This window comes from Hemiscyllium ocellatum, chromosome 12 (genome assembly GCF_020745735.1).
Source record: "Hemiscyllium ocellatum isolate sHemOce1 chromosome 12, sHemOce1.pat.X.cur, whole genome shotgun sequence".
Lineage (NCBI taxonomy): Eukaryota > Metazoa > Chordata > Chondrichthyes > Orectolobiformes > Hemiscylliidae > Hemiscyllium > Hemiscyllium ocellatum.
Genome location: NC_083412.1, coordinates 22,459,539 through 22,487,086, shown reverse-complemented (window position 1 = coordinate 22,487,086; position 27,548 = coordinate 22,459,539). Strand labels below are relative to the sequence as shown.

The following is a 27,548-nucleotide window of genomic DNA, read 5'->3' as shown; positions in this document are numbered from 1 at the left end:
TCATTACCAAAAAAACGTGGAATAAATTATATTAAGACATGGATAAACATGCAAAATGATCAAATTGGTAATTAAAATTAAATACAGATAAATGTGAGATAATGCATCTTGGGAGGTTGAACAGTCAGAATACACAAGCCTTGGTGGGAGCAAGAAATGAAGACAACTCAGAATACAAAAAGGATCAATAAACTCTTGCTGGAGGAGGTAACCCCACAAATATCACCAATCTCAATAACGGGGAGGATAGTACATCAGTGCACAAGAGAAAGTGAAACATCTGCAATGGTCTTTGGCCAGAACTGAGTGGATGATACATTTCATTCTTCCAAAGAAGTTCCAAACACCACAGATGCAGTTTTCACCCAATTTGATACACTCATGTGAAATCAAGAAATGGCATAAAGATGATTGTTGTTGTTGGATGTTAGTCAACACAGTTCCAGGGTATTTCTGCAGAGTTCCTCAGGGGTCTCCTGGCCCAACCATCTTCAGCTGATTCATCGCTAACTCTATCAATAGATGAGAAGTGGAAATATTTGCCAATGAGTGTGTCATGTCCAACATAATTTGAAAGTTCTCAGATACTGAAGCAGCCCATATTTAAAGGCAGCAAAAACCTGGACAAGATCTGGGTTGGACTGATAAATGACAAGGAATGTTATTGTCACATAAATGCCAAGAAAAGACAATCTCCAACAAGAGAGAAACTGACCATCGTCCCTTGTCATTCAATGGCATTACCATCGTGCAATTTCCCACCGTTAACATTATGTTTACCATTGACCAGAAACTCATCACATAAATACAACAGCTACAAAAGCAGTTCAGATGCTAGGAATACTGTGCCGAGTAACTCACCACCCAAAGCCTGTCCACTATCTACAAGGCCCAAATCAGGAGTGTGACAGAATGCTTCTCAGTTGCCAAAATGAGTGCATCTCCAACAATACTCAAGAAGTTTCATTCCGGTGGTCTCCAACAAGTTGATCTCAATCAACTGGTTGGTCAGAGTCTGACAGTCAATCCCACAGCGCTCTCACGTTCCCTCACCACATACGCCGATTATCGTGCCACTGCATGGGTTCCACTTCTGGAAGTCAAGAGGTAAGTACCTGCTCTTGAGTGGCAATACCAATTGTGGTACTGTGTTTTAGTTTGGTCCGAATGGACTCTCATTGCAGGATCAAGTTTTGTTGTGGCACTGTAAACAAATCAATAAGAAATCTACTTGGAACTGGTTTGTAAAGCCAGTATAAAACACTAACAGAAACATAGGAGACTATTCAAGCCCATCATTCCACAGACTCTCTGCAAGATTAAATCAGCAAGTCCCACTCCTCTGTACACAATCTATAGACCTGCAATTGCTTTTCTTCACACCGGCTCATAGCAGAAGAAGAATTGCTGCCATACTCCAAACACAACATCCAAGCGACGCAAGCTGACCAGAGCTGCCCAGAAACTAATCATAACTATTGAAGTAATCTTCTGTGCCTCCACATTTGCAAGCAACCAGCAACATTATGGATATTCCAGAGGCACTATCCACAGGCCAATGACAGTGTGAACAATGACAGAGATATGAAACAAACTACAAAATGGAGTTGTAATGATCAACAAAGAATCTGGACCATCTGAAAAGAAACCAAACCAAACAGGTACAACTTCCATGCAACATGGGAATATTAATTTCTGTTGGTAACTGTAAAAGGTAAGAGCATTTATATGTCACCAAAGTACACCGATAAGTACAAGGGGAATTTAGAACAACACCACAGAACGATGTGCAGTAAATTCAAGGATAGTCTTCCCTTGAACAGCATGCTTCAGACAAAGAAAGCTGATGAGCTGAAAGCCATTTTGAAACCTTAACAGCATTTTTTTCCCTTGAACCAGCAGCTAAAAATAAGGTCTGCTCTAAAGCATCATTTATGTTTGCCACCTACCGGCATAAGAAAGATTCACAGATGGCAAATTAAGAAACATTGACTGTGACCACTGACTCTAACTTTCTTTGTGCCTAAAGTCTTTGAAAATTAATAGTAATCCAAAGCATGTCACTTGATGCTTCCACAATCACAAAACAAGTGCAATTGGAAGGTGCCTGTCAGCAAGTATAGCAGGACTAGAAGGACTGTGACTGCTTCTCTCTGCAGTTCAAATCCATTGACATGGCCACATAGTTCAGCTGATTTTAATGTGCACAAAAACAAAGGATCTTCTCACCTTTTTGCTCCTTAAAGAGAGAATAAGGGGTGAGGACATCTGTACTGAATTCAATACATACATAGTTGAGGAAACATTTTAATTAAGAAACTGGTTTCCATCACGACTGCTGGTGCACTGGCCATGCTTGGTGCAAATGTGGGCTGTGCTGCATATTGCAAAAGTGATCTTGATTTCATCTGTTTTGTCAATTACCACTATAAAAATCGACGAGTATTAGGAAGTAAAGTTATTAATTTTTCTCATGTAATAAACGTTAAGATCATATACTCAATTTGAGCAAAGGCTCATCAATGCTGCTTGTTTAAATCCTTGCTTAAAAGTACTCAGTGCTATTGAATTAATCCTCCGTGCAAATGTGTGATGGTTAAATCAAGGGTAAATCCTGCAAACATTTTTAGATCAGATATCTGAAATTGTCGTGCCTCCTAAATCAAAGAGTGAAATGTGCAATGACCTGTCAGGCAATGTATGGTTGCTCAATTTGGGGTTCCTTCCAGACAATGTCAAAACTAAGCGAACTGAACTGCAAACTATAAGGACAGGACAGAAACGTAGTACATATGTTCATTGCTGTGAACAATCCAATTTAAAAGTGGCTCTGAGGTCCTCCCAATTAAAAGATAAAGTGTTGCAAATGTCCTGATTCTGGAGAAAATACTGGAATAAAAATCAAAGACAGACAAAAATAGTTCCACCCAGAAATATATATCTGAGGAAGTTAGCAGAGGAATTCAACAAGCCATTTCATGTATTTAATGTGATGAAACAAATTATGTTTGTCTTATATCTATTCCTTCAAGTAAACAGTTGTTTGCTTACAAAGCAGTGAGGTTGATATGGAAATAAATGACAACACTAAATGAAACTAAGCTCAAAGTGAGCAATTTTTGGGAACTCATAAATAGAGAACACTCATGTGCATTTTTAAAGTGAGAGTTTATTTTGACTTCGCATACCTCTGTAAGAGCATTCACCAAAATTAAGATAATCAAGTCCATGCATTACACCTGCCTCACAAATATCCAGTTGATGGGCTGTATATGATTGGCGGACTCAAACTACAACCCAGACTTCAAGGCAGTGGGTGTTATAGGTCACACTGACTTGGTGAGTCAAGGCCAAACTGAATAATTACATAGATGGCTTTCAATTTTATGTAGTACTAAAATTAATTTGCTTGTCCTATAATTTCTTCAAGTAAATCTTGGTTTACACATAAATTCAAAAAGCAATCTCGTGCTTAAAAAGGTTGAAAGCGACTGCCATACAAAGCCATATATAAAAACAAACCAAGCACCAAGTTTTACTTTTCAATTAATGTGCGTAGTTATTGAACATTGGTCTGGCCACATTTACAGTAATGCAAGCAGTTCCATTTGTAACATTACAAAAAGATTGTGGAGCCATTAGAGACAGTGCAGAGTACATAACAGGTAAGATTTGGTAAGCTGGGCCTCTTTTTCTCTTGAAACGGGAAGGCAGAAGAGTGATTGAACATAAATATTTAAAATTATCTACAGCTTTCATAAGAATGGAAGTGTTTCCTCTTGTGGGAAGAGCTCAATCAGAGACCATCAACATCAAACAACAGTCATCATAGAATACAGAATTCTGAAGAAACTACTTTCCTCAAAGAGTGGCAAAAAACTTGGAGCTTCTGATCTTGATCCCAACACATTAGCCTTCCTGATGCCTAAGGTCTTAATTAGACACCGATCGCCTGATCTGCAGGAAAACCAGACTGAGTGGCCTTCAGAAGGCATGGGAGATCTGTGCAGGTCCCACGAAATCCAAGAGCAATCACATATTCTTGGGAGCCTAAGGTCAATGCAAGGGAGGCAGCTACTCTCACAACATTTAAGAAGCATTCAGATGAGCAATCAAAATGCCAGGGTGTAGCAAACCAAGGACGATGTGCCGGTACATAGCACTTTGGCAACTAGGTGCAGTACAGTTTGGTGTTTATTGGTTAGCACAGACATCGTGAGCCAAAGGGCCTGTTTCTATGCTATATCACTCAAGGCTCTCAAGTGACTTATTAATGATTGTAATTGGCATCCTGCTGCGTATGGGTGGCAATCCCAAGCTTTCTTCTGTCCCCAATTTAATTGTGGACAGTTTTCCTAATACAGGGATACTGCTGATCTTGGCTGAACCTCCTGACCTCCATTAAACCCACTTAAAATTTGACCCATTATCTCTGACAACTCTATTTTGTCAATGAATTAACAATCCCAAATTTCTGGTCACTTTGGCAACTAGGTGTATTTTAACCTCTGTATCTATACTCAGAATGAATGTGCATTAAAACAAGCTGCATTACTATTGTTGCTGTATATAATAGAAGCAGATACTAAATTCAGAATAAAAGACCAGATAAAAGACCACCACAATTCATAGACTATCATACAAAGCGGGTTAGGATGCAAAAGAGGCATCAGCAAACAGAAGCCTTCACACAAAATATATGGTTATGAGATTTATACAAGTTACCAGAGAATCCAGAGTGCCCTTTGTGATCATCTGGATAAATAGGGGATTCCCATTGTGTCTTATTGGATACATTATTTATCTAACAAGCAGTTTTTGGCAAACAATACACATGCAATAATAAATGTATAACAATTCAATACTTTCAAGAATCTACTAGATTCAGGTATTTACCACTCACTGTGGGGCAGAGTTCAATTTACCATTAAAGAATCAAACATATAGGCTATAGTACAACAAATATTCAACTGTTTGGTACAACCAAATCATGTGATTCCACTAATGTTGACCAATTGTGGATAGTTCAAGAGTTCAAAAGAACAATTAAAAACAGCAATATCTGCTGGTCTAGCCAATGCACCTACACACTATGAACAAATAAAAGAATTTTATGTTGTCCCTTCTTGTATAAGCAATAAGTCGACACAATAAAAATCATAACTTAATGTAAATTAAATATAACTCACGAGATTTATTGGAACCTTTTACACAGTAGCCAGTAAATATTGGCAAGTCATCACTTTCATCTGTGTCAGAACTGATCAGCCTAAGAAAACAAGCATTTTTTAACATTAGTGCAACATACAGTAACAACATTGGGGTAAATTTTAATCTGGTACAATAGTGAAAATGGAAGATAATGGGCAGAATCATATCAGCCTCAGAGTGGTGGTTTTAGAGGCTGGGCCAAGTGTATATTTGGACAAGTGCCTTTTAGGTCAGCTCACTGACACACTCATGCTTCCAGAGTCATAGAATCATCCAGTTACACATCATGGAAACAGACCCTTCATTCCAACTCATGCATACTGACCAGATATCCTAAATTAATCTAGTACTATTTGCCTGCATTTAGCCAATATCTCTCTAAGCCTTTCCTATACATGTACCCTTCTGGATGATTTTTAAATCTTGCAATTGTACCAGCCTCCGCCACTTCCTCTGGCAGCTCATTATACACACACACACACACACACACACACACACACACAGAAAACATTGCCCCACCCCGGGGAAAAGATCTTGTCTACTTACCCTATCTATGCCCCTCATGATTTTATAAACCTCTAAGGTCACCCCTCAGCTTTGGACACTCCAGGGAAAACAGCCCCAGCCTGTTCAGCCTCTCCTCCAACCCTGGCAACTTCCTCGCAAATCTTTTCTGAACCCTTTCAAGTTTCAAAACATCCTTCCTCTAACAGAGACACCAGAATTAATCAAGAGCTGGGCTAGGAAGGAGGTCAAAGTCACATAATTCTTCCAGATGCAGAGGAATTCCAACAAAAAACAGGAAGAATGCTGTGAAATAGCAGAGAACTGCCATCTCCAGTCATATACATTAAACATTTCAGTCATTGCAGAGTCAATATCGGCAGGTACAATGCTGCTCTGCAGCTCATCACTCAATCCCTCAGCAACACTCCCACCCTCACATTATGGCCAGAAAGCCTTCCAATGCCTAACATTTCCCCAATTCCCACTGAATAATTGCTTCCTGTAACAGCCCCCATAATGGGTGCACCATTAATCCACGTAGACTGGGACATAGAAATGGTACCAATATCACAAAGCTTTTTAGAGCTGATAAGACTCCATCCAACAAAACAGCATTCTGTTTTGCACTATCAGATACAGTCAAGATTTACCCCACTGAGATTACTCATCTTTCACAAACAACATATGTTGTACCTGCAAAAAAAAATAAAATTTCCAAGGCACTGCACAAATATCACAAAACCAAAATATGGGAAGACAAATAAGGAGGTCAGTGAACTAAAAGTTTAGTCAAATAGGAAAGCTTTAATGAGTATCTGAAAAGAGACAGAGCAGGTAGAGAGGTTTTGAGAAAGTTTATTCCAGTGCGCAGGATCTAGGCAACTGATAGCATGGGCAGCAATGGCAAAATAATTAAAATTGAGGGTGCAGACACAGGTATCTGATAACTTTGGGCTGGAAGAGATGGAGATAGAGTCATACAGCATGGAAATAAACCCTTTGGTCCAACCAGTTCATGCCGACCATAATCCTAAACTAATCTACTTCCACTTGTCTGCTCCTCATGAATATCCCTCCAAACCTTCCATAATCATGTATTTATTCAAATGTCTTTTAAACATTGTAACTGTCCATGCACCACTTCCTCGGGAAGTTAATTCCACACACGAACCACCCTGTGTAAAAATGTGCTCCTCATGTCTTTTTTAAGTCTCTCTCCTCTCGCCTTAAAGATGTGGCCCCTAGTCTTAAAATCCCCCATCCCAGGGAAAAGACAACTATCTTTAACTCCATCTATTCCCCTCATTATTTTATAAACTTCTATAAGATTGCCCCACAACCACCTACACTCCAGTGAAAGAAGTGCCAGCCTATCCAGCCTCTCTTTATAACTCAAATCTTCCACACCCAACAATTTCCTGGTAAATCTCTTCTGAACCCTCTCCAACTTGATAATATCCTTCTCATAAACTCACAGCACCCGGGATCCAGGTTCAATTCCAGCCTTGGTCAACTGTCTGCGTGGAGTTTGCACATTCTCCCCATGTCTGCATGAGTTTCCCCAGGGTACTCTGGTTTCCTCCCACAATCAGATGTGCAGGTTAGGTTAACTGGTCATGCTAAATTGTCCATAGTGCTCAGAGATGTGTGGGTTAGGTGCATTAGTCAGGGGTAAATGTGGAGGAATGGGTCTGAGTGAGTCACTCTTCAGAGGGTCGGTGCAAACTTGTTGGGCCAAATGGCCTGTTCCCCCACTGTAGGGATTCCATTCCATGTATTCCAGAAGCGGTCTCTCCAAAATCCTGTAAAACCTCAATAGGACTTCCAAATTCCTACACTCAAAGGACTGAGCAATGAAGGCAACGTTGAGGAATTTGAAAACAAGGATGCAACTTTCAAAATCAAGGCATTGCTTGACTGGAGGTATAGGTCAGCAAGCACAGGAGTAAAGAAGAACAGGACACAAACAGCAGAGTTTTGCATGACCTTGCATTGATGGAGGGAAGAATTTGGGAGTCCGACCAGGAGTACATTGGAATGCTATAGTCTAGAGGTATCAGCTACAGATGTGCAGAGACAGAAAATATCTAGCAGTTATGAGTTGATAGTACATAATCTTGGTGATGGCGTAAACATGAAATCAGAAGTTCACCTCAGAGTCCAATGTGGATGCCTGCTCTCATAATTTGATGCAACGCTGGGTACCCACACTGGCGGCTTATAGTTGGGGCAGAGCATTGCCACCTTCCTGGTCTGAAAGGTTGTTCAGTGATTTGTTGAGGATGGACAATAAGCCTCAGCTCAAGAGGCACTGACCTTAGATCATAATATTTATGATCTGAAAAATAATTTACTCTTGACAAGCTCAGGGAAAAGCTACTTACTTCTTCTAAGCCTCCTCTGGATCCCCTTCCATGCCAGCATATCCTTCTTTACATACATGGCCCAAAACTACTTACAATATTCCAAATATGGTTTGGCCAGAGCCTTAACAACCTCAGCAGTACATCTCTACTCTGTATTCTAGCTGTCTTGAAATTAATGCTAATATTGCATTTGCCTTCTGAACTGCCAACTGAACCTGCATGTTAACCTTAAGAGAATTCTGAATTCAGACTCTGAAGTCCCTTTGTGCTTCATTTCCCCATTTAGAAATTAGTCTCTGCCTCTATTCTTCCAACCAAAGTCTATAACCTCACACTTTGCTGCATTTTACTCCATCTGCCACTACTTTGCCCACTTTACTGGACTGTCCAGTGCATCTGCAGCCAACTTGCTTCTGTAACACTACCTGCTTCTCCACCTGTGGCATCTACATATTTAACAGAGGACTCAGTTCTCCACTGTGACACTAGCAATGCATTTAAATGCTTTTGCCTGATTTCAAACTTGGGTCCATTCATTTGTAAAGCTAACGTAATAACCACTGAACTACAGAAACAGGACACCATGTGTTAGTGGTGTCAAATATAAACGAGAATGGCTAAGGACAGCAAGTTTCCTTTCCCAAAATTACATTGATGAATCAGGGGGGATTTCACAACAATCCAACAGCTTTAACATGGCTACCCACTCAAAAGGAATTATACAGTAAGTCAGATAGGGTTACATTGAGTTAGATGCAAAGAATATGTTCGCAAGTGGAGCCTAAGTGGGACAATACTGCAAGCCGGGACTAAAATGGTTCTCCCTTGGTTTATCAAGTGCAAATTAACTCAGATTTTAAAAGATGTGCTTTTAAAGGGTTTTTGGGGGACTATAACATCAAATATGTGAGATGTGGAGATGCCAATGTTTGATTGGGGTGGACAAAGTTAAAAAACACAACACCAGGTTATAATCCAACAGGTTTATTTGGAAACACTAGCTTTCAGAGCACTGCTCCTTAATCAGGTAGTTGGTGGAGCAGGATCACAGGACACAGAATTTATAGTAAAAGATCAAAGTGTCATACAACTGATGTGATGTATTGAACAAACCTAGATTGCTGTGAAGTCTTTAATCACTTAGAATGGGATGCAGGTTTCGATTGATTAATCCCAGAACTTCTTTCAAGTCACAAGTTACAGTACCCTGTATGTGGTCTCACCAGCCCCATGTACAGCTGCAACAAACTGACAGCAGTGTAGAGGTTTTGCAATATCCAAATGCAATGACCAACATAAGAACATCAAAGGGCGTCTGCATTGCCATGACCTAGACTGCATTGGTCAAGACCTGAGATGTTAAGTTGAAGACAGTTAAAGCTTCTATTTTCAAGTCAAGAAGCAGCAATCTAGGTTTGTATGACGCTTTGATCTTCTACTATAAATTCTATGGCCTATGATCTTGCCCCACTAACGACCTGGTGAAGGCACAGCACTCCAGAAGCTTGTACTTCCGAATCAGATATACAGACAGACAGTCATTGGTGCCTGACTGTGTTGCAAAAAAAAAAGGAATCAAATTGTAGGGGTCCAGTAACTCTTCACCAGATTACTTCAGAGCATTGAAGTTAGGGCCATGATAAATAGGAACTGGAGTAGACTGTTCAGCCCCTCGAGCCTGCTCCACAATTCGATAGGATCCAACATTCCTCATATCCACTTTCCTGCATTTTCTGTGTAACCTTTGATTTCCCCTACTGATCATGAAGTTTTCTATCTCAGCCTTAAAAATGGACAAGAACACTGTCTCAATAGTTGTCTGTGACAGGGAGTTCCATGGACTCATAACGCTGCAAGAGAAGAAATTCTTTCTCATCCCAGTCTTATATTTGTACCTCTTTATTCTTAGACTTTGCCCTCTAGTCCTAGAATTGCCCATAAGGGGAAAACATCCTCTCAGCATTTGCTCTGTCAAGTTCAAGAATCATTGTGTGTCATTGCTCATTCTTCTAAACCCCAGTGAGTAGAGTTGAAACATGTTTAGCCTTGCTCATCCTTTTTCAGGATCATCCTCATGAACATTCTCTGAACTGCCTCCAATGAAATGATATCTTTTCTTAAATAAGGGGACCAAATCTGTGTACAATACTCCATATGTGCTCTCACCAGCACCATGTACAGTTTCAATGACAGCAGTGTAGAGGGGTTGCAAATATCCAAATGCAATGACCAACATAAGAACATCAAAGGGCAGTCTGCATGGCCATGACCCCGAGACTGATTTGATCAAAACACGAGATGTGAAGTTGAAGACAGTCACAGCTTCTATTACCAAATAATTGGGACAAGCAGGTTTCTCAGAGAGCTTTACTGGTATCATTGGTGACACTGGGTTTTGGAGATCAACAGCCACAGAGCCCTGATCATAAAGAATTCAAATGATAATTCGGTTTCTCAACTCATGCCTTCTCACCTCTTACTGCGAGGTCTCCACAAACAACAAAACTGAAGTCACCATACTGCACGGACAGTGCGGGATGCAGCCTGCCAATTCATAACGTGGTCCCTATGAGGTGGGAACAATTTAACTTGCAGTCAGCCACATCATACCCTCTAGTTAGTCAGATTGCAGCTCTGTGGAAAAGTAAATTACACTCAAGACACTTCACATATTGGCACCAATAGGAAGCACTGTGGCAAGAAGCACCAGGTTACCCACACCAAGGACTTTCATTAAGTATCTGCATATTACAATTGCTGTGTACGCAGAAGTTATTTTTAGCATGTGATCTTCCTTGACATATCTATCTATTACATTTAAAACAAACTCTGACTCCTAAAGCTACCTCATCTATTTTTTGTTACAGCCTGCTTTCTGCAAGAAGTCAAGTCCAGCCCACAGTTTCACCATCTTTTGCTACATCTAAGTCGACGATGTTGCTTTCCAAATGCATTTCTGGCAGGTTTTCCTCTTTCTCCAACTAAGGATTCCTCTTCTCCTATGCTTAACAGGGCCCTGAACTATGTGTCTGATCCATTTCCAGTCTTCTGTTCTCACCTCTTGTCCTTCCCTCCCAAAGGAATCCCTTGTCTTCAGTTTGCATCCTACAGACTCTATGTTCATCCGCTGCCATTTCCACCACCTCTAGTTTGATGTCACCACTGACCTGGTAGTATTTTGAAAGGACTATTCCCATTGTGACACCCTGGTTCACCCTGTAACATCTTCATTCCCCTCCCACAGCATCTGGCCAGATGATCACAAGAGGTGTAACACTTACAAAGTCAGATGTACAGCACAGAAACAGACCCTTCGGTCCAACTGGTTCATGCCGACCAGAAATCTTAATCTAAAATCTAGCCCCATTTGCCAGCACTTAGCCCATATCCCTCTAAACCTTTCCTATCCATATACCCATCCACATGCCTTTTAAATGCTGTAATTGTACCACCCGCCACCGTTTTCTCTGGCAACTCATTCCATACACGCACCACCCTCTGCATGAAAAAGTTGCCCCTTAGGTCACGTTTATATCTTTCCCCTCTCACTCTAAACCTATGCTGTCTGGTTTGGACTCCCCTAACCCAGGGAAAAGACCTTGTCTATTTACCCTATCCATGCCCCTCATGATTTTATAAATCTCCATAAGGTCACCTCTCAGCCTCTGATGCTCCAGGGAAAATGGCCCCAGCCCCTATTCAGCCTCTGCCTATAGTTCAAATCCTCCAACATCTTTGTCAATCCTTTCTGAACCCTTTCAAGTTTCACAATGTCCTTCCAATTGGAAGGAGATCAGAATTGCAAGCAATATTCCAAAAGTGGTCTAACTAACATTCTGTAAAAAATGAGGTCTGCAGATGCTGGCGATCACAGCTGCAAATGTGTTGCTGGTCAAAGCACAGCAGGCCAGGCAGCATCTCAGGAATAGAGAATTCGATGTTTCGAGCATAAGCCATGAAGGGCTTATGCTCGAAACGTCGAATTCTCTATTCCTGAGATGCTGCCTGGCCTGCTGTGCTTTGACCAGCAACACATTTGCAGCTAACTAACATCCTGTACTTCCGTAATATGACCCCCAAACTCCTATACTCAATACTCCAACCAATAAAGGAAAGCATACTAAACCTCTTCACTATTCTGTCTACCTGCATCTCTACTTTCAAGGAACTCTGAACTCCAAGGTCTCTTTGTTCAGCAACACTCCCTTGGACCTTACCATTACGTGTTTAAGTCCTGATAAGATTTGCTTTTCCACAATGCAACACCTCACATTTATCGAAATTAAACTCCATCTACCACTTCACAGCTCTTTGGTCCATCTGATCAAGATCCCGTTGTAATCAGAGGTAACCTTCTTCGGTGTCCACTACACCTCCAATTTTGGTGCCATCTGCAAAGTTACCAACTAAAGCGCCTATTTTCATATTCAATTTGTTTATATAAATGATGAGAAGTAGTGGACCCAGCACCGATCCTTGTGGCAGACTACTGGTCACAGGTCTCCAATCTGAAAAATAATCCTCCACCACCATCCTCTGTCTTCCACCTTTGACCCAGTTCTGAATCCAAATGGCTAGTTCTCCCTGTATTCCATGAGATCAAACCTTGCTAACTAGTCTTCCATGGGGAACCTTGTCGAATGCCTTATTGAAGTCCATGTACATCACGTCCACCACTCTGTCCTCATCAATCCTCTTTGTTACTTCTTCAAAAAACTCAAACTCGTGAGACATGATATCCCATGCACAAAGCTATGCTGACTATCCCTATTCAGTCCTTACCTTTCCAAATACATGCAAATCCTGTCCCTCAGGATTCCCCCAAAAACTTGTCCAGCACCGATATCAGGTTCACCAGATCTAGTTCCCTGGCTTGACTTTACCACCTTTCTTAAATAGTGGCACCACATTAGTCAATCTCCAATCTTCTAACACCTCACCTTGACTATTGATGATAGAAATATCTCAGCAAGGGGCCCAGCAATCACTTCCTTTGCCTCCCAGAGTTCTAGGGTGCACCTGATCAGCTCATGGGGTTTTATCCACTTTTATCCATTTCAAGACATCCAGCACTTCCTCCTCTGTAATATGGGCATTTTTCAAGATGTCACCATCTATTTCTCTACATTCTATACCTTCCATGTCCTTCTCCACAGTAAACACTGATTCAAAATACTTGTTTAGTGTCTCCCTCATCTCCTGTCACTCCACAACTAGGCTGCCTTGCTGATGTTTGAGGGGCCCTATTTTCTCCTCACTTCCCCTTTGTTCTTTTACCTCCTCTTTCCTCAATGTCTGAGGCTTTGAATGCTCCTTCTAGGTGAAGCATAAATTAATTTTCCCTTCCTTAAATTTAGTCAACTGTCGTTGTAGTGTCCTCTACTGAGGAAGTCAAACATAAACAGCTTTGTGGAACACCTTCGCTCAGTCAGGAAGCATGAACTTGAGCTTCTGGTTGTTTGCCATTTCAATACACCTTTGTCAGTTTAATCAACCTGCTTAAACATGGTATGATACAATTCTGCAGGAGGAAGTTTAATTTGGACCTTCTGGCCCAAAGATGGGGACATGTTCATTGTGCCACAAGATCCACAGTCATTAGCCCAGGGTTCTAGATTACTGGTCCACTGACATTGCTACTATGCCATTGCTTCCCTCCTGAAACAGCACACATACCTTTTTAAAAATATATATATATTTTTATTGGAAACATAGATTTTTTAATGTTAAAACAAGTACAAAACAATACAATTCAAAACAATTAAAAAAAAACTCAAGTAAAAAAAAACCAACCCACCCTCATATACAAATGTAAAAACAGATAAAGTATACAATAAAGAAATGCAAACTGGCTATTTATCTACATTTTTTTTAAAAACCCAACTAATAAATAGTAATAACTCAGCCCAGCTAAACAAACGCTCATACATTCATAGTTCCTCCTACCTGGATATTGGACTTGTAAAACACAATTGTTATGGCCCTTGTTAGTGTGGTAGATAAATCTGTGTCCAGGTATTCCAAAAAGGGCTGCCATGTCTTATGAAAATTTTCACTTTTGTGGTGTACCATATTTGTGAGAAAATCCAAGGGAACATGCTCCATAACAATCTTCCACCAACCCAACAGGCCCAGGGGGTTTTCAGATATCAAAACATGAGAATATTGAAAAGTTTTTTCTTTTGCGCGTCTGCAGGAAATACACTGGGCAGGTCAAAAAGGAGAGAGATGGGACCCTTGTCCACCCTTACACCCAAAATCCTCTCCATTGTGCCTGCCAAAGCACTCTGATATGTTTGAAGCCTATCACAAGACCAGAGACAATGGGTAAGAGTGCCCGTAGACCTTGCACCTGGGACATGAAGGTATCACTGGTTTAAAGTTTGACAAACAATCCAGAGCCAAGTGGATCCTGTGGAGAATCTTCAACAGTAAAGCATGGGTCCTGTTGCAAATTGATATATCTTCCTTGCATTCTCCCAAATATTCTCCCATGCCTCTGCAAAGACTTCAACACCCAGCTCTCTCCCCCACATCCTGCAGAGTCGATCAAACTCATCTGAGGGGGCACCCCCCAATTGATGATATAAAGTGATGATATATAGCACCCCCTCTCTATGTTGGATTTGCAGGGATCAGTCAAAAGTGTGGTTTTTTAAAAATAATATCCCTAACTTGAAAAAAACAAAGGGGATCTCTATTAGATAACTCATACTTCCGTACTAACTGATCAAAGGAAATCATTACGTTTTCCTCAAATAAATCGCCCATGCAAGACACACCCCTAGGTGCCCAACATTTAAATCCTGCATCTATCATTTCTGGTTGAGAAACGAGCATACCCACTAAAGATGTAAACAAAAGATGTTTTGCCAATATTGCCTTCCCTCTGCCAAAACTGCCCTCCATGCTTTAACAGTATTGGTAACTATTGAGTTATGGCAATATTCCCTAACTGTCCTCATCTTGTCCCCTTACCAGTTTGCTGCTTTTGGACACCTTACCTGGGAGGCTTCGATATCTAGCTATATTGAAAGACGATCCCCACAGACACAATCAATCACTCATCTAGGACAAAAGCAAGCTTAATTGGTAATTTTTAATGTCCGGAAGGTCCACTCCCCCCAGTCTGTGAGGCAGTTGCAGTTTGGCTAATTTAATTACGATTAATTACGCTTACGATGCCAAATAAAAGGAACTGAACCAGCCGTTCAGCCTCCTGAGTGTTTGTTTATTGAAAATCAGGGGGATCATCTGTATAGGGTATAGCAAACGAGGGAGAATATTCATCTTAATAAGTGCTATCCGACCCAACCACCAGACTGGAAATGCCTCCCATCTTTGAAGCTCTTGTTTAATTTTTTTTCAAATAATTGGATAAAATTGGCTTTGAACAGCCGATCCAGAATTGGAGCAATGAATATGCCCAAATACACGAAACCCCCCTGTGACCAACTAATGAGAATCTATAGTCACCCTCAAGACCTAGCTCCTTCGTAAGACCACCCATAGGCATAGCCTCTGATTTCATGGTTAACTTTGTACCCCGAAAAGGCACCAAATGCGTGAATGCATCGTATCAGGCAAGGCACTGAGACTGCTGGATTTGTCGAAAAATTAGGACATCGTCTGCATACAACAAAATCGTATGTAATTTTGACCCCACTTCTGAGCTGATGTATTGGGATCCCCACGAACGGCCTCCGCCAATGGTTCAATCACCAACGTAAAAAGCAATGGTGGAAGGGGAGAGCACTGCCGGCTGCCCCTAAAAGTTGCTTGATCATACCCCATTGGTGATGACCGCCATGAGAGGGCCACCATACAGAACCTTTACCCATCTTATAAAGACTTTGTCCAATACAAACTCCTCCAGAGTATAGAAAGGTATGGCCACTCAACTCAGTCAAATGCCTTCTCTGCATCTCCAGAAATCACCAATCCCTGTTGTTGGCATGCCTGAATTACATTAAGCAGCCTCCTAACATTATTGGAGGATCTGCGACCCTTTATGAAGCCTGCCTGATCATCTTTAATAATAGAAGGTAACACAGTCTCCAACCTTAAGGCAAGCGTCTTAGAGGATTTTATTAAGTCGACATTTAAGAGTGAGATGGGTCTGTACAAAGCATAGTCTTCCGGGTCCTTCCTTTTTTTTAAGGAAAAGTGAAATATTGGCTCCTCTCAGAGATGGTGGGAGACAATCGTGACTGTATGAATCATTAAACATAGTGAGCATCGGGCCTGACCGTATACTTATAAATTCCTTATAGAATTCACTGGGAAGTCGGTCAGAACTGGGCAACTTTCCACATTGAAGCTGCCTCACAGCTTCCTGCACTTCTTGCTCTGATAACGGGGCATTGAAAGTTTGGGAGTCACACTTGGGAGCTTCAGATCCTTTAAAAAAAAAATTCCATTTTGGCCTGCCCCTCCTCACAATCCTCAAATTGGTATAACTTAGAATAAAACCGGTGGAATGCCACATTAATCTTTTTAGAATCACGTTAGGTTCCCAGACCTTTCCATAATCACCATAATGGCTTGTGGGACACTCCTTTATCTGGCGAGAAATGCTAAGTATTTGCCTGGCTTGACATCATGCTCATATAACCTTTGCTTTGTAAAACTCCAGCTCCTTCTTTGCTGTCTGCATGAACACGGAATTCAATGCAAACTGCAGCGAGGGTCTGTCAAAGTAGGCCTTCCCAGCTGTCTGCTTGAAGCATGGTTGAAGGCATTGCTGCTCACCCTTCTGCCACTACCTACTGAGGGAATTTGAAATAACTAACCACCTAACGCAGGCTTTGGCAGTTTCCCAGAGAATGGATGAGCTATCAACCAAGCCTATGTTGATGTCTAGGAACGCCCAAAATTCCCTGGAGAAATACTCCACAAACTTATTATCCTAGAGGATAAAGGGATCCATTCACCAGAACCCTTAATCTTAACCATAAGGTACACTGGAGCATGATCAGAGATGGAAATATTACCAATCATACAAGATGCCACCAATTCAAGTGTTACCGCAGGAGTCAGAAAAAAAAATAGTGTGACATCTTTGCGGATTGGAGAAAAACAAAATCCCTACGTGTGGAATGGAGATGCCTCCAGACATCCACCAACTCCACCCACAGACCCACTAACTGTTTAGTTTGTACAGAGGGTATCGAGGGACCTTTGGGCAACCTGTCTACTACGGGATCCATGAGACAGTTAAAAATCTCCCCCTATAATGATGAGCCGGGACTCCAGACTCATCAGTTTAGAAAAAGCGTCTACCAAAACTTTAAAGGGGATCAGCTGGAGGGCAATAAATATTTAAAACATCATATTTTTTCCCATTTATCAAGGCTTTAAGAATTACAAACCTCCCATGTTAGTGTGTTAAAGACACACAATTTAAATGGAAGATTCTTCTTAACCAATGTAGCCACTCCCCTACTTCTGGTATTAAATGATGAAAAATAAATTCGGTCAAAGCCATTCTGCTGTAATTTCAGACACTCCTCGTCATCCAAGTATGTCTCCTGTAACAAAGCCGTATCCACCTTCGCCTTTCTAAGATTCAAGAGTACTTCTTCTTAACTGGTGAGTGACTTCCCTTGATATTCCAGGTACATCATTTAATCAAGTCATTAGCCATAGCCTTCTGCAATAACATTTAAATTCCAGACAGAAGGAACCCAAACCACAAACTGCTGAGTTTTAGTGTCACATGATCCACCAAATATAAAAACTACATGAACTAAACCCACTACATTTAACAAACCTACAAAACTATTGAAAATTAAAACCAAAAAAATGCCAACATATAAAGCACCAACACCGCTGGGTAGGGAACTCACCCCCTGCCTAGAGGGGGCAACTACCCTTCCCAAACTGCCCATAAGTAGGTATCTAACCATCCCAACCACCTTCACTTCTCCCAGCTAGAGCCGCACCGCAAACACAAGCAAAAAAGATTAAACACCCATAGAATACCAATATGAATAAAAACGCATTTTTTAAAAAAAGGGGAATAAGTACCCCACCCATCCTTTGGTCTGCACTAACTTAGAAATTGAAAATGTTTTTCTCAATCGCCACCAGACATAGTTTCAACCAAATTATTATCAATACAGAAAAAAAAAGATAAAGCTCCAACTGGACTTCCTCCATTTCTTTTACAAAACAACAAAGACATGCCCAAACAACACTATTTATACGGACTAAAATTGTTCAAATTAGGTTAATTTGTTCACAAAGTCCCTTGCCTTTGCCGACGTGTCAAAGAGATGTATGGATCCATCTAACGTGTACCGAAGCACTGCCGGATGCTTCAGGGAGTACTGAATTCCAAGCTCCTTCGGTCTTCTCTTGACACCGTCATAAGATTTTCATTTCTGGATCACCGTCATTGAGAAGTCACGAAAGAACATGGTCTTAGAGCCCTTGGATTAAGGCCTTCGGATCCTTCCCCTGGACTCTGGAAGCCTCCATGACTTTCTCCTTATCCCGGTAATGATGAAATCATACCAGGAGAGGACAGGGATGTTGACCCGATCTCCGCGCTGCGACCTGGTGAGTCCTCTCTATCTTCTCATGCCAGCCTCCAAGTCAAGGAATTTCGGCAGCCAGTCCTCAACAAATTCTGCACACCGCTCACCTTCCTTACCCTCAGGCGGACGGATGATCCGAACATTTTTTTCTCCCGCCCCTGTTCTCAAGATCATCCATTTGGTCGTGCAAATTATGGACCTGTGTCTCCAGGGCTTGGATCCGATCCTTGGCTGAACTGGCATCAGCTTCCACTACTGTGACCCTGTGTTCCTCCTCATCCATCCTCTTCTCCGGGTCTCCCAGCAGCTCTCTCTGCAGCATGAGAGAGATTAGAGCCACCTTCTCTTCAATCTGTTGCCCCAGCATCTCAAGATTTTGCGAGTTCACTCGCCAGGGTCTGGAAAATAATTGACTCAGATGATCCTGCAGGCTGAACTGCAGATCCGACCTCGGATGCTCCTCTTTCCCTTTTTCAGCATTTCCGGACGGCTGGAAATGCAGGCGAGTTCATTTTTAGAAGTTTCTTGGGACTCCACGATCTTTCCAGAGTCCATTGAAGGATTCTTAAGGGACTTCCCAGGGTAAGTGTTAAGAAGATGCTTCCCTCCTGGAAAAGTCTACGGGCAGAGGGCATAATCTCAAAATAGAGTGGTGTCAATTTAAGAATGAGATGAGGAAGCATTTCTTCTTTAAATGAGTTAAGTGTCTTTGGAACTCCTAACCATATACAGCCGTGGGGACAGAATTCTCGTGTATATTTAAGGTTGAGATAGATAGCTTCTTGATCAGTAGGGGAATCATAGTTACAGGTAAAAGGCAGAGAAGTGGACATGTTGGATCAGTAGTGATCCTAATGAATAGTGGAGCAGGCTCAAGGGGCCAAACGGTGTACTCCTGTTCTTACTTCTTGTGATCATATACATGTGATAATAGGCAGGGGGTGGGGGGTGTTGGTGGACAGGGGGGAAAGAATACAGAAAATGTACATATTACAAATGTACAAAATAATATCTCCATCTAAATGTAACTAAAAGGTGCTTCCTGAAATCAACTGATTTTATCCCTGTGGAAATGAAACGAAACGATTGTAAAATGTAGCAACATCTACACCAGCCTTGTACTATGTACATAAAATTATTTAAAGGTTTGACGGACGAACATTGGACAGTTTTTCCACTTACCTCTTTCTCATAGCAGGTGTTCTCTGATTAACGCTTTTCTTGTAGAATCGGAAATAAAAAAATTGAAATTGAATAAAGTCATCGAGAGAAGAAAAGGTAAGTATCAAACATAAGTAAACCTTATTGCTTTGTGCATCTTAAGTGGAATATGCTTCATTTATTGTTGCAATTATCTCATTAAGAACTAATTAAAATGAATGTTTTTTTAATTGATTAATCTTTTGAAACTTATATATTCATAAGTAGTACAATGTCAGATAAGAGAAAGGTATCATATGGCAGCAATGGAGGATCATGGTATGGACCAGAGTATATGTGATATGAATATTGCACAATACGGTAGTGAATCTCACAGCGATAGATTACTGTGAATTTCTCTGCAGGTGCCTGAAAAGGTCCATGTGTTTAACAATCAAAGACAATTGCAATGTCACCACGAGTGATGTACAGAACTGATTGTCACTTGAGATCTTCATGGACCAAATAAGACATACCAGATGCAGCCTCTTAATTTTAAACCTCCACCATGGCCAAGATGTTGAATTTGGATCTTAGTGATTTCCTACAAATACTGCACTGTCTACATTCTGTGCTATCTTCTCTAGTTCTCACTGCATAAAAAAGAAAGTAGGTAATAACAATGACATCCATGCGGAGAGATTGAAAATTATTTGTGCAACTCAAATAATTAGTTCAAATACTTCATTCAAGTTTACAGCATAGACTGGGATCATATAGCCCACTGAATCTGCCCTAGCCCTTTGCCTTAGAATAATTTACATTGACCCACTTTATCCCCATATTACTGTTTCGATATCTTCAAATACTGATCCAATTTTATCTTAAAAGTATACTATGATTTCTAATTCAACCACTACTACAAAACACTCCATTTGCTATCATCACTCTGTTAATGAATTTTCTCAAACTCATTGTAATATACCAAATTAATAATTACTGAATTTATATCAGTTCACAAAGGATGAATGAAGGAAAGGTGTCTACTTACTGATAATCCTGGTTGCAGTTTCTTGCTATTTAAGGCTACACGACGATTATTCTCCTCAACAGTAACAATGTCATCATCTGTACCACTGCCAGCATCATTATCTTGAAGGAGTTGTCACATTCGTCAGACTTCAGTTTAGTTTTAATAATTCAAAGTTGCTATTCAGTAACTTAAGTTATCAACAGAATTAAAATGAATGCCAAAAAAGCTAAAACATCCAATATCAGAAGTTAACCAACTCGGAATTGAGAATAGACCAAAGTTTTGAATTATGAATGGTAATCAGCTTTACTCTGAATGGTAGCACTTTAGTCTGAGTCAGAAAATTATGGCCCCCAGTCCCATTTGAAAGATTTGAATGCAAAGTCGAAGCTAGCATTTCAGTGCAGTACTGAGGGAGCACTGCAGTGCTGGATGTCTAATCCCTCAAGTGAGACATCTACCTTTCTTCTTAGGTGCCTATACAATATCCCATGGCACTACAGAGGAATCTTGATTATCCGAACGACACAGGTGGGGAGAATTTTGATCAGATAATCGAATGTTCAGATAATCGCATTTCGGGTAACACAGTTCACACAAGCATTGGGATCTTGAGATCTTGTTCGGATAATCCAACATTTGGATAATCGAGATCGTTCTGTATTTGGAAGATTTTTCTGTTCTACCCAGTGTCATTAACAATATTTATCACTTATCAGAGAAATAGATCATTTGTCCATAGTCACATTTCTGCTTGCACGACTTTGTACACTAACTGATTGCCATATCTATTACATTGCAGCAGTGACCACATTTAAGGCTGTATAGAGTGCTATTCCTTTGCCATTATTAGTAATGAATAATAAAGTAGATATGACATGGACTTTAACAAACTATATTTCCTTTTTACAGGAGATGAATTGCAAGACTACAGGAGATGGATTGCATACTCCTATTTAAAATCTATTTAAAACATTTGTAAACTGTATATCAAGTGTTTACTTCGTGGTTTAATATTTTTGGGCTATAATTTTATCCTAGTATTCACTGGTTTCATTTCTTTTGCTACATAGGGTTTCTCAATTACCCCACCATCCCCAGCCCCATATAACACATAGGATTTAACAAAATATAAAAATACACAGTTATAAAGTAACTTTCCTAAAAGGCAAAAAATGAGGCTGCCGTCTATCAGCTCTTCACACAAAATGATCAACATTTAGATTAGTGGAGGACTAATTCATAGAATTAGTTAATAAACTATTAAATGTTGTCATGGGGTGATATACCTCTCTTTGAAAGTGGCAAGGCAAATTGATAAAGCTGCTAAAAATTGAATTAGCTGCTTTATGAGTAAATAGATGGAATTAGTTTAGAATGGCATCGTGGCTGACGCAGACATGGTGCGCTGAAGGACCTGTTGCTGTGCTGTATTGTTCTATGTTTTATAAGGCAAACAGTACAAAAACGAGAGTCATATGTCAACTCTTTATACAACACTGGTTGACATCAGATGAAGCAGCATATAAAATATTGGATGCCCTGCTTGAGGAACTGTTGACATCTTCAAGAGAGGACAGGAGAGATTTCCTGGAATGGTACCAGGAATAGGCAACTTCAGTTACATGGAGAGACTAGAGAAGCTGGAATTCTTCTGTTCAGAGTGGAAGAGATTAACATAAAACTGTACAGGTCCTTTGGCCCTTTATGTTGTGTCAACCTTTTATCCTACTCCAAGATAAAACTAACCTACATACCCTTCATCCATGTACCTATCTAAGAGTCGCTTAAATGTCCCTACTGCACTTGATTCTACTACTACTGCTGGCAGTGCATACCACACACCCACCACACTTGGTGTAAAGAACCTACCGCTGACATCTCCCCAAACCTTCCTCCAATCACCTTAAAATTATGCCCTCTTGTGACAGCCAATTCTGCCCTGAGGAAAAAAGCCTGGCTATTCATTCTATCTATGCCTCTCATCATCTTGTACACCTCTATCAAGTCACCTCTCATCCTTCTTCACTCCAAAGAGAAAAGCCATAGCTCCCTCAGCCTTTCTTCATAAGACATGCCCTTCAGTCCAGATAGAACATTGGTAAATCTCCTCTGCATCCTCCCCAAAGCTTCCACGTCCTTCCTATAATGAGGCAACCAGAACTGAACATAATATTCCAAGTGTGGTCTAACCAGGACTCCAAAGAGCTACAGCATAACCTCATGGCTCTTAAACTCAATTCCCCTGCTAATGAAAACCAAACACCATATGCCTTCTTAACAACCCTATCAACTTGGGTGGCAACTTTGAGGGATCTGTGGACACTGACCCCAAGATTCCTCTGTTCCTTCACACTGCCTTTAACCCAGAAATCTGTTTTCAATATATGACCTTCCAAAATGAATCAATTCACACTTTTCTAGGTTGAACTCCAACTGCTACATACCAGTCTAGTTCTGCAACCTGTTAATGTCTTGTTGCAACCTACAATAACCCTCCACACTACCCACCATTCTACCAACCTTCGTGCCATCAGCAAACTTACTAAACTACCTTTCCACTTCCGCAATCAAGTATTTTCTAAAAGTCACAAAGAGCAGAGATCCCAGAACAAATTCCTGCAGAACACCATTGGTCTCCGAGCTCCAGGCTGAATACTTTCCATCTACTACAACCCTTTGTCTTCTTTGGACCAGCCAAATCTGTATTCAGACAATCAAATTTCCCTGTATTTCATTCCTCCTTACTTTCTGGATAAGCCTACCGTGGGGAACCTTATCAAACACCTTGCTAAAATCCACGTACACCACATCCACTGCTCTACCTTCGATGTGTTTTGAGACATCCTCAAAAGAATTCAATAAGGCTTGTGAGGCATGACCTGCTCCTCAAAAAGCCATGGTATCCTCTGAACCAAGGTTTTCCCAAGTAATCTCTCAGAATCCTCTCCAATAATTTGCACACCACTGAGATAAGACCAGTCTGTAATCACCAGGGTTTCTATATTCCCTTTCTTGAACAAGGGTGTAATATTTGCCACCCTCCAGTCATGTGGCACTACTCCAGTGGACAATGAGCATGCGAAGGTCATCACCAAAGGCAGAGGTATGTCATCCCTCGCTACCTGTAGTAACCTTGGGTATATCTCGTCTGGCTGAAAATGTGTTGCTGGTTAAAGCACAGCAGGTTAGGCAGCATCCAAGGAACAGGAAATTCGACGTTTCGGGCCAGGGCCCTCCATTCCTGATGAAGGGCTCTGGCCCGAAATGTCGAATTTCCTGTTCCTTGGATGCTGCCCAACCTGCTGTGCTTTAACCAGCAACACATTTTCAGCTCTGATCTCCAGCATCTGCAGACCTCACTTTTTACTCGAAGATATATCTCGTCTGGCCCAGGGAACTCCTCCATCCTTACGTTTTCCAAAATTTTCAGCACACCCTCCTTCTTAACATCAACCTGTTTAAGCATATCAGCCTGTGTCACGCTGTCCTCACAAACGTCAATTAGAAAAGGATTTAACAGAGCTGTTCAAAAAAATGAAGGGTTTTTGAGAGAGAAAGCAAGGAGAAATGTTTCCACAAGTGAGGGCTGGAAACCAAATCACATCAACTTAAGAAAAGGCAAGTTCTGGAGGAGAGGGAGGGGATCATGATTAAAATAAGTGCTTCCTGTACTAGCCAGATCTAGGAATCTGAACAGGTCTGGTATAGCACTTTTTGTGTGGCATTTTGCCAGTTGTGTTAGAGAAGATTTAAAAATACATCAGTAGGGACGTAAGAATAAAAGATTAATAGGTTAGTAAGTTAAAAGGTGAAGTCAGAATAAAGAAAACATTCTAAATCAGGGCTGCAGGGCACATATGTGAATGTATGAAAAATAAGAAATAAGATTGGAGAGTTACAAACATGGTGTGCCACTTGCAGTCATAATGTTGATAATAATAGAGATCTGTCTCAAGGAAGAAGAATGGGACTAAGTTTTAAATGTTCCTGAGTATAATGTGCTCAGGAAAGGTAAAAAAGGAAGTAGAGAAATGGGTGCCAGTATTGGTTGAAGATGGCATTGCAGTGCTGGAGAAAGGCGATATCCTAGAGGGTTCAAGATCAGGATCATTTTGACTAGAACAAAGGAACAAAAATGGTGCAATCACATTGCTGTTGAGGTCACCAATTAGTGCTATGGATGTTTTACAAGAAAAATGCAGAGAGGTGCAAACATTATTAAGTAGTTATAACGGAGGACTATAATTACCTGCACTGAGATAGTAGCAGTGCTAAGGGCAGAGTTTTTAGGAAAATTTTCTGAAATTGTGTGTTCAGTGCACCAAGAAAAGAAACATTGTAAGACACAATTCTTGGGTATGACGTTGACTAAATAGATCAAGTGTACTTTAGGGGGCAGTGATAATTGCATCGTAAGGTTTAGGACGTCAGTGGAAAAGAAGATTGAACAATGGAAGAAGAATAATTAATGAAGGGAAAACTGACTTCAATGGATTAAGGATAGAGCTAGTGTTAGGTTCTCTTCTTGAGCATCTTACAATTGCAATATGCCAACCTCTGAACAACCAAAATTTATTAAGCAAATACCCCTTTTGAAGATCACATCACTTTTCACAACGCTTGCAAAGCGTGTCAAGCGAAACTCTTTGAACAAGGGAACAGTCCTCCCTTTTTACATCACCATCAGTCATGCCCACAAGGCAACCCCCAGCCACATGTCACTCACGACATGATGCAGTGACCTGATTATCTCCAGAAGCAATGTAATTTACATCATTCCTTAATGGCAAGATCTGGTGTAAATCATTATTTAACTGCAGGGAGTAGTCAGAATTTTAACTGCAATGTTCTTATTGATTCTGAATAAGGGATGATAATGTAATATTTACTCCAAATAATAGGAAATGGCAATGTAAATTTTTTACATTGTACCTGCAAGACAGAGAAACATACCACTCGACACCACCCCCCCCCCGCCCCCCCCCCACAGACACATTCTCTCCCCCCCCCCCCAACAACCCCAGGCATCTAATTTACTACAGGTCAGCAGAGCAAATTAACCACTTAACTTCTAATTAGATGTATAATGGAGGTGGGAAATAAAAATCATGGCTGAACAATGGGCTACCTTCCAAGAAGAGATGGGCTGGGCACAGTCAGGATACACTCCCTCAAAATGGAAAGGTAGGGTGAAGAAATTCAGAGCTTCCTGAATGATAGAGGGGATAGAAATCAAGCTGAAGAAAGAGTGTGCTTATAACAGGTGTTATGCTGTAGTGTCATCAGTCTTACTGGTTGAAAAGGAGAGTCCTTCATGGTAATCTCAAACCATTGATGGAAATTGACCCCACACTGTTGGCATCACACTGCTCTGCAAAACAACAGTCCAGCCAACTGAGTTAAATTGATTCCCCAGGTGTCATTTAATAGAATTGAAAACCAAGCTGATACAGCAGACTCAAGGTTATTGAAGGAAGCAAGAGTGGAAATTGTATGAAAACTGACCATTAATTTTCAGTCTTCTTTAGTTTTGAGTGTGGTGCTAAAGGACTGAAGATTTGCAAACATTCACCTTATTCAAAAAACGCCTGCAAGAATAAGCCCAGCAGTCACAGACCACTCAGTTTAACATTTTTGATGATTCTAGAAACAATAATATGGGAAAGCAGTAATGGTCACATGGTTAAATGAGTTAATGGAGGAGAATTAGCATGGACTAATCAGCAGGACAAATCATGTTTAAACAATTTGGAGATTTTTTGAAGGGCTAACAAAGAGTTGATGAGAGGAAGGTGGCTTATGAGGTGTTCATGGACTTCCAAAAGGCATTTGAGAAAGTACCCCATAACAGATGTCTGGGGAGATGGCATGGAATAAAAGGAACACAACAAACATGGATAAAAGTGGCTGAGCAAGAGGTGACAGAAAGTAGAGGCTAACGAGTATTTTCAGGTCAGAGGAAAATGTATAGCAAGGTTTCTCAAAAAACAATACTGGTACACTTGCTTTTCCTGATTTATATTAATTACTTAGTTCTTAGCGTACAAGGGGCAATTTCCAAGCTTTCAGAGGACACAAAGTTTGGAAGCATTGTAAGCTGTGAGGAGGAGAGCTTTGCAAGGGCATTGTCAAGTCAATGGACGACAGATTAAGTTCAATACAGAGAAGTGTAAAGTGATATTCCATGTTTTTCTACATAAATGTGACTAAATTAGAAGTAACATAAGTTAGATAACATTTCTAAAGAATGTGCTGGAGCAGGGATACACATCAGTCAAATGGAGAGAGCAATTAATATGAACAAAAGCAAGGAAGTTATGCTGAACCTGTCGAAGAGTTTTTAGACTGGGTTCCTGAGAGGGGAGGGGGAGAGACCAAGACAGAAAGATAGATAAGTCTGCACAAAGGAGATATAGAGAAAAAGGTAAAGGACTAAAAATGAGAGGATGTAGATTTAAAGTTTTAAAAAAAAAAGCAAATGCAATGAATGAGAAAACGGTTTTCACACAACTAGTCGTTAGGGTCAGAATGCATTACCTGGAAGTGTGCTGGAGGCAAATTCAATTGAGGCAGTCAAAGGGCAATGGATGATTTTTTGAGTGGAATAAAAATTAGCAGGCTGACAGGAAAAGGATGGGAGAATGGCAGTAAATCATATCACTGATTCATAGATCTATCACTGATTCACAGAGCTGCTGCAGGCACAATGGGTTGAATGACTTCATTCTGAATCATAACAATTCGGTG

At 40.7% G+C, this 27,548-nt stretch overlaps 1 protein-coding gene across 1 annotated transcript in view; it reads right to left on the bottom strand.

The window, feature by feature from the left end:
* Positions 1-27,548, bottom strand: part of LOC132820972 (uncharacterized) — a 62,944-nt gene that overhangs the window by 17,966 nt on the left and 17,430 nt on the right. Inside the window, exons 4-6 of the mRNA XM_060833391.1 lie at positions 20,817-20,917; positions 19,808-19,845; positions 5,190-5,269 (exon numbers count right to left, since the gene is read on the bottom strand). Of these exons, the coding sequence (XP_060689374.1) occupies positions 5,190-5,269; positions 19,808-19,818 (91 nt within the window). The 5' untranslated portion in view covers positions 19,819-19,845; positions 20,817-20,917. The remainder of the gene's footprint in view (positions 1-5,189; positions 5,270-19,807; positions 19,846-20,816; positions 20,918-27,548) is intronic.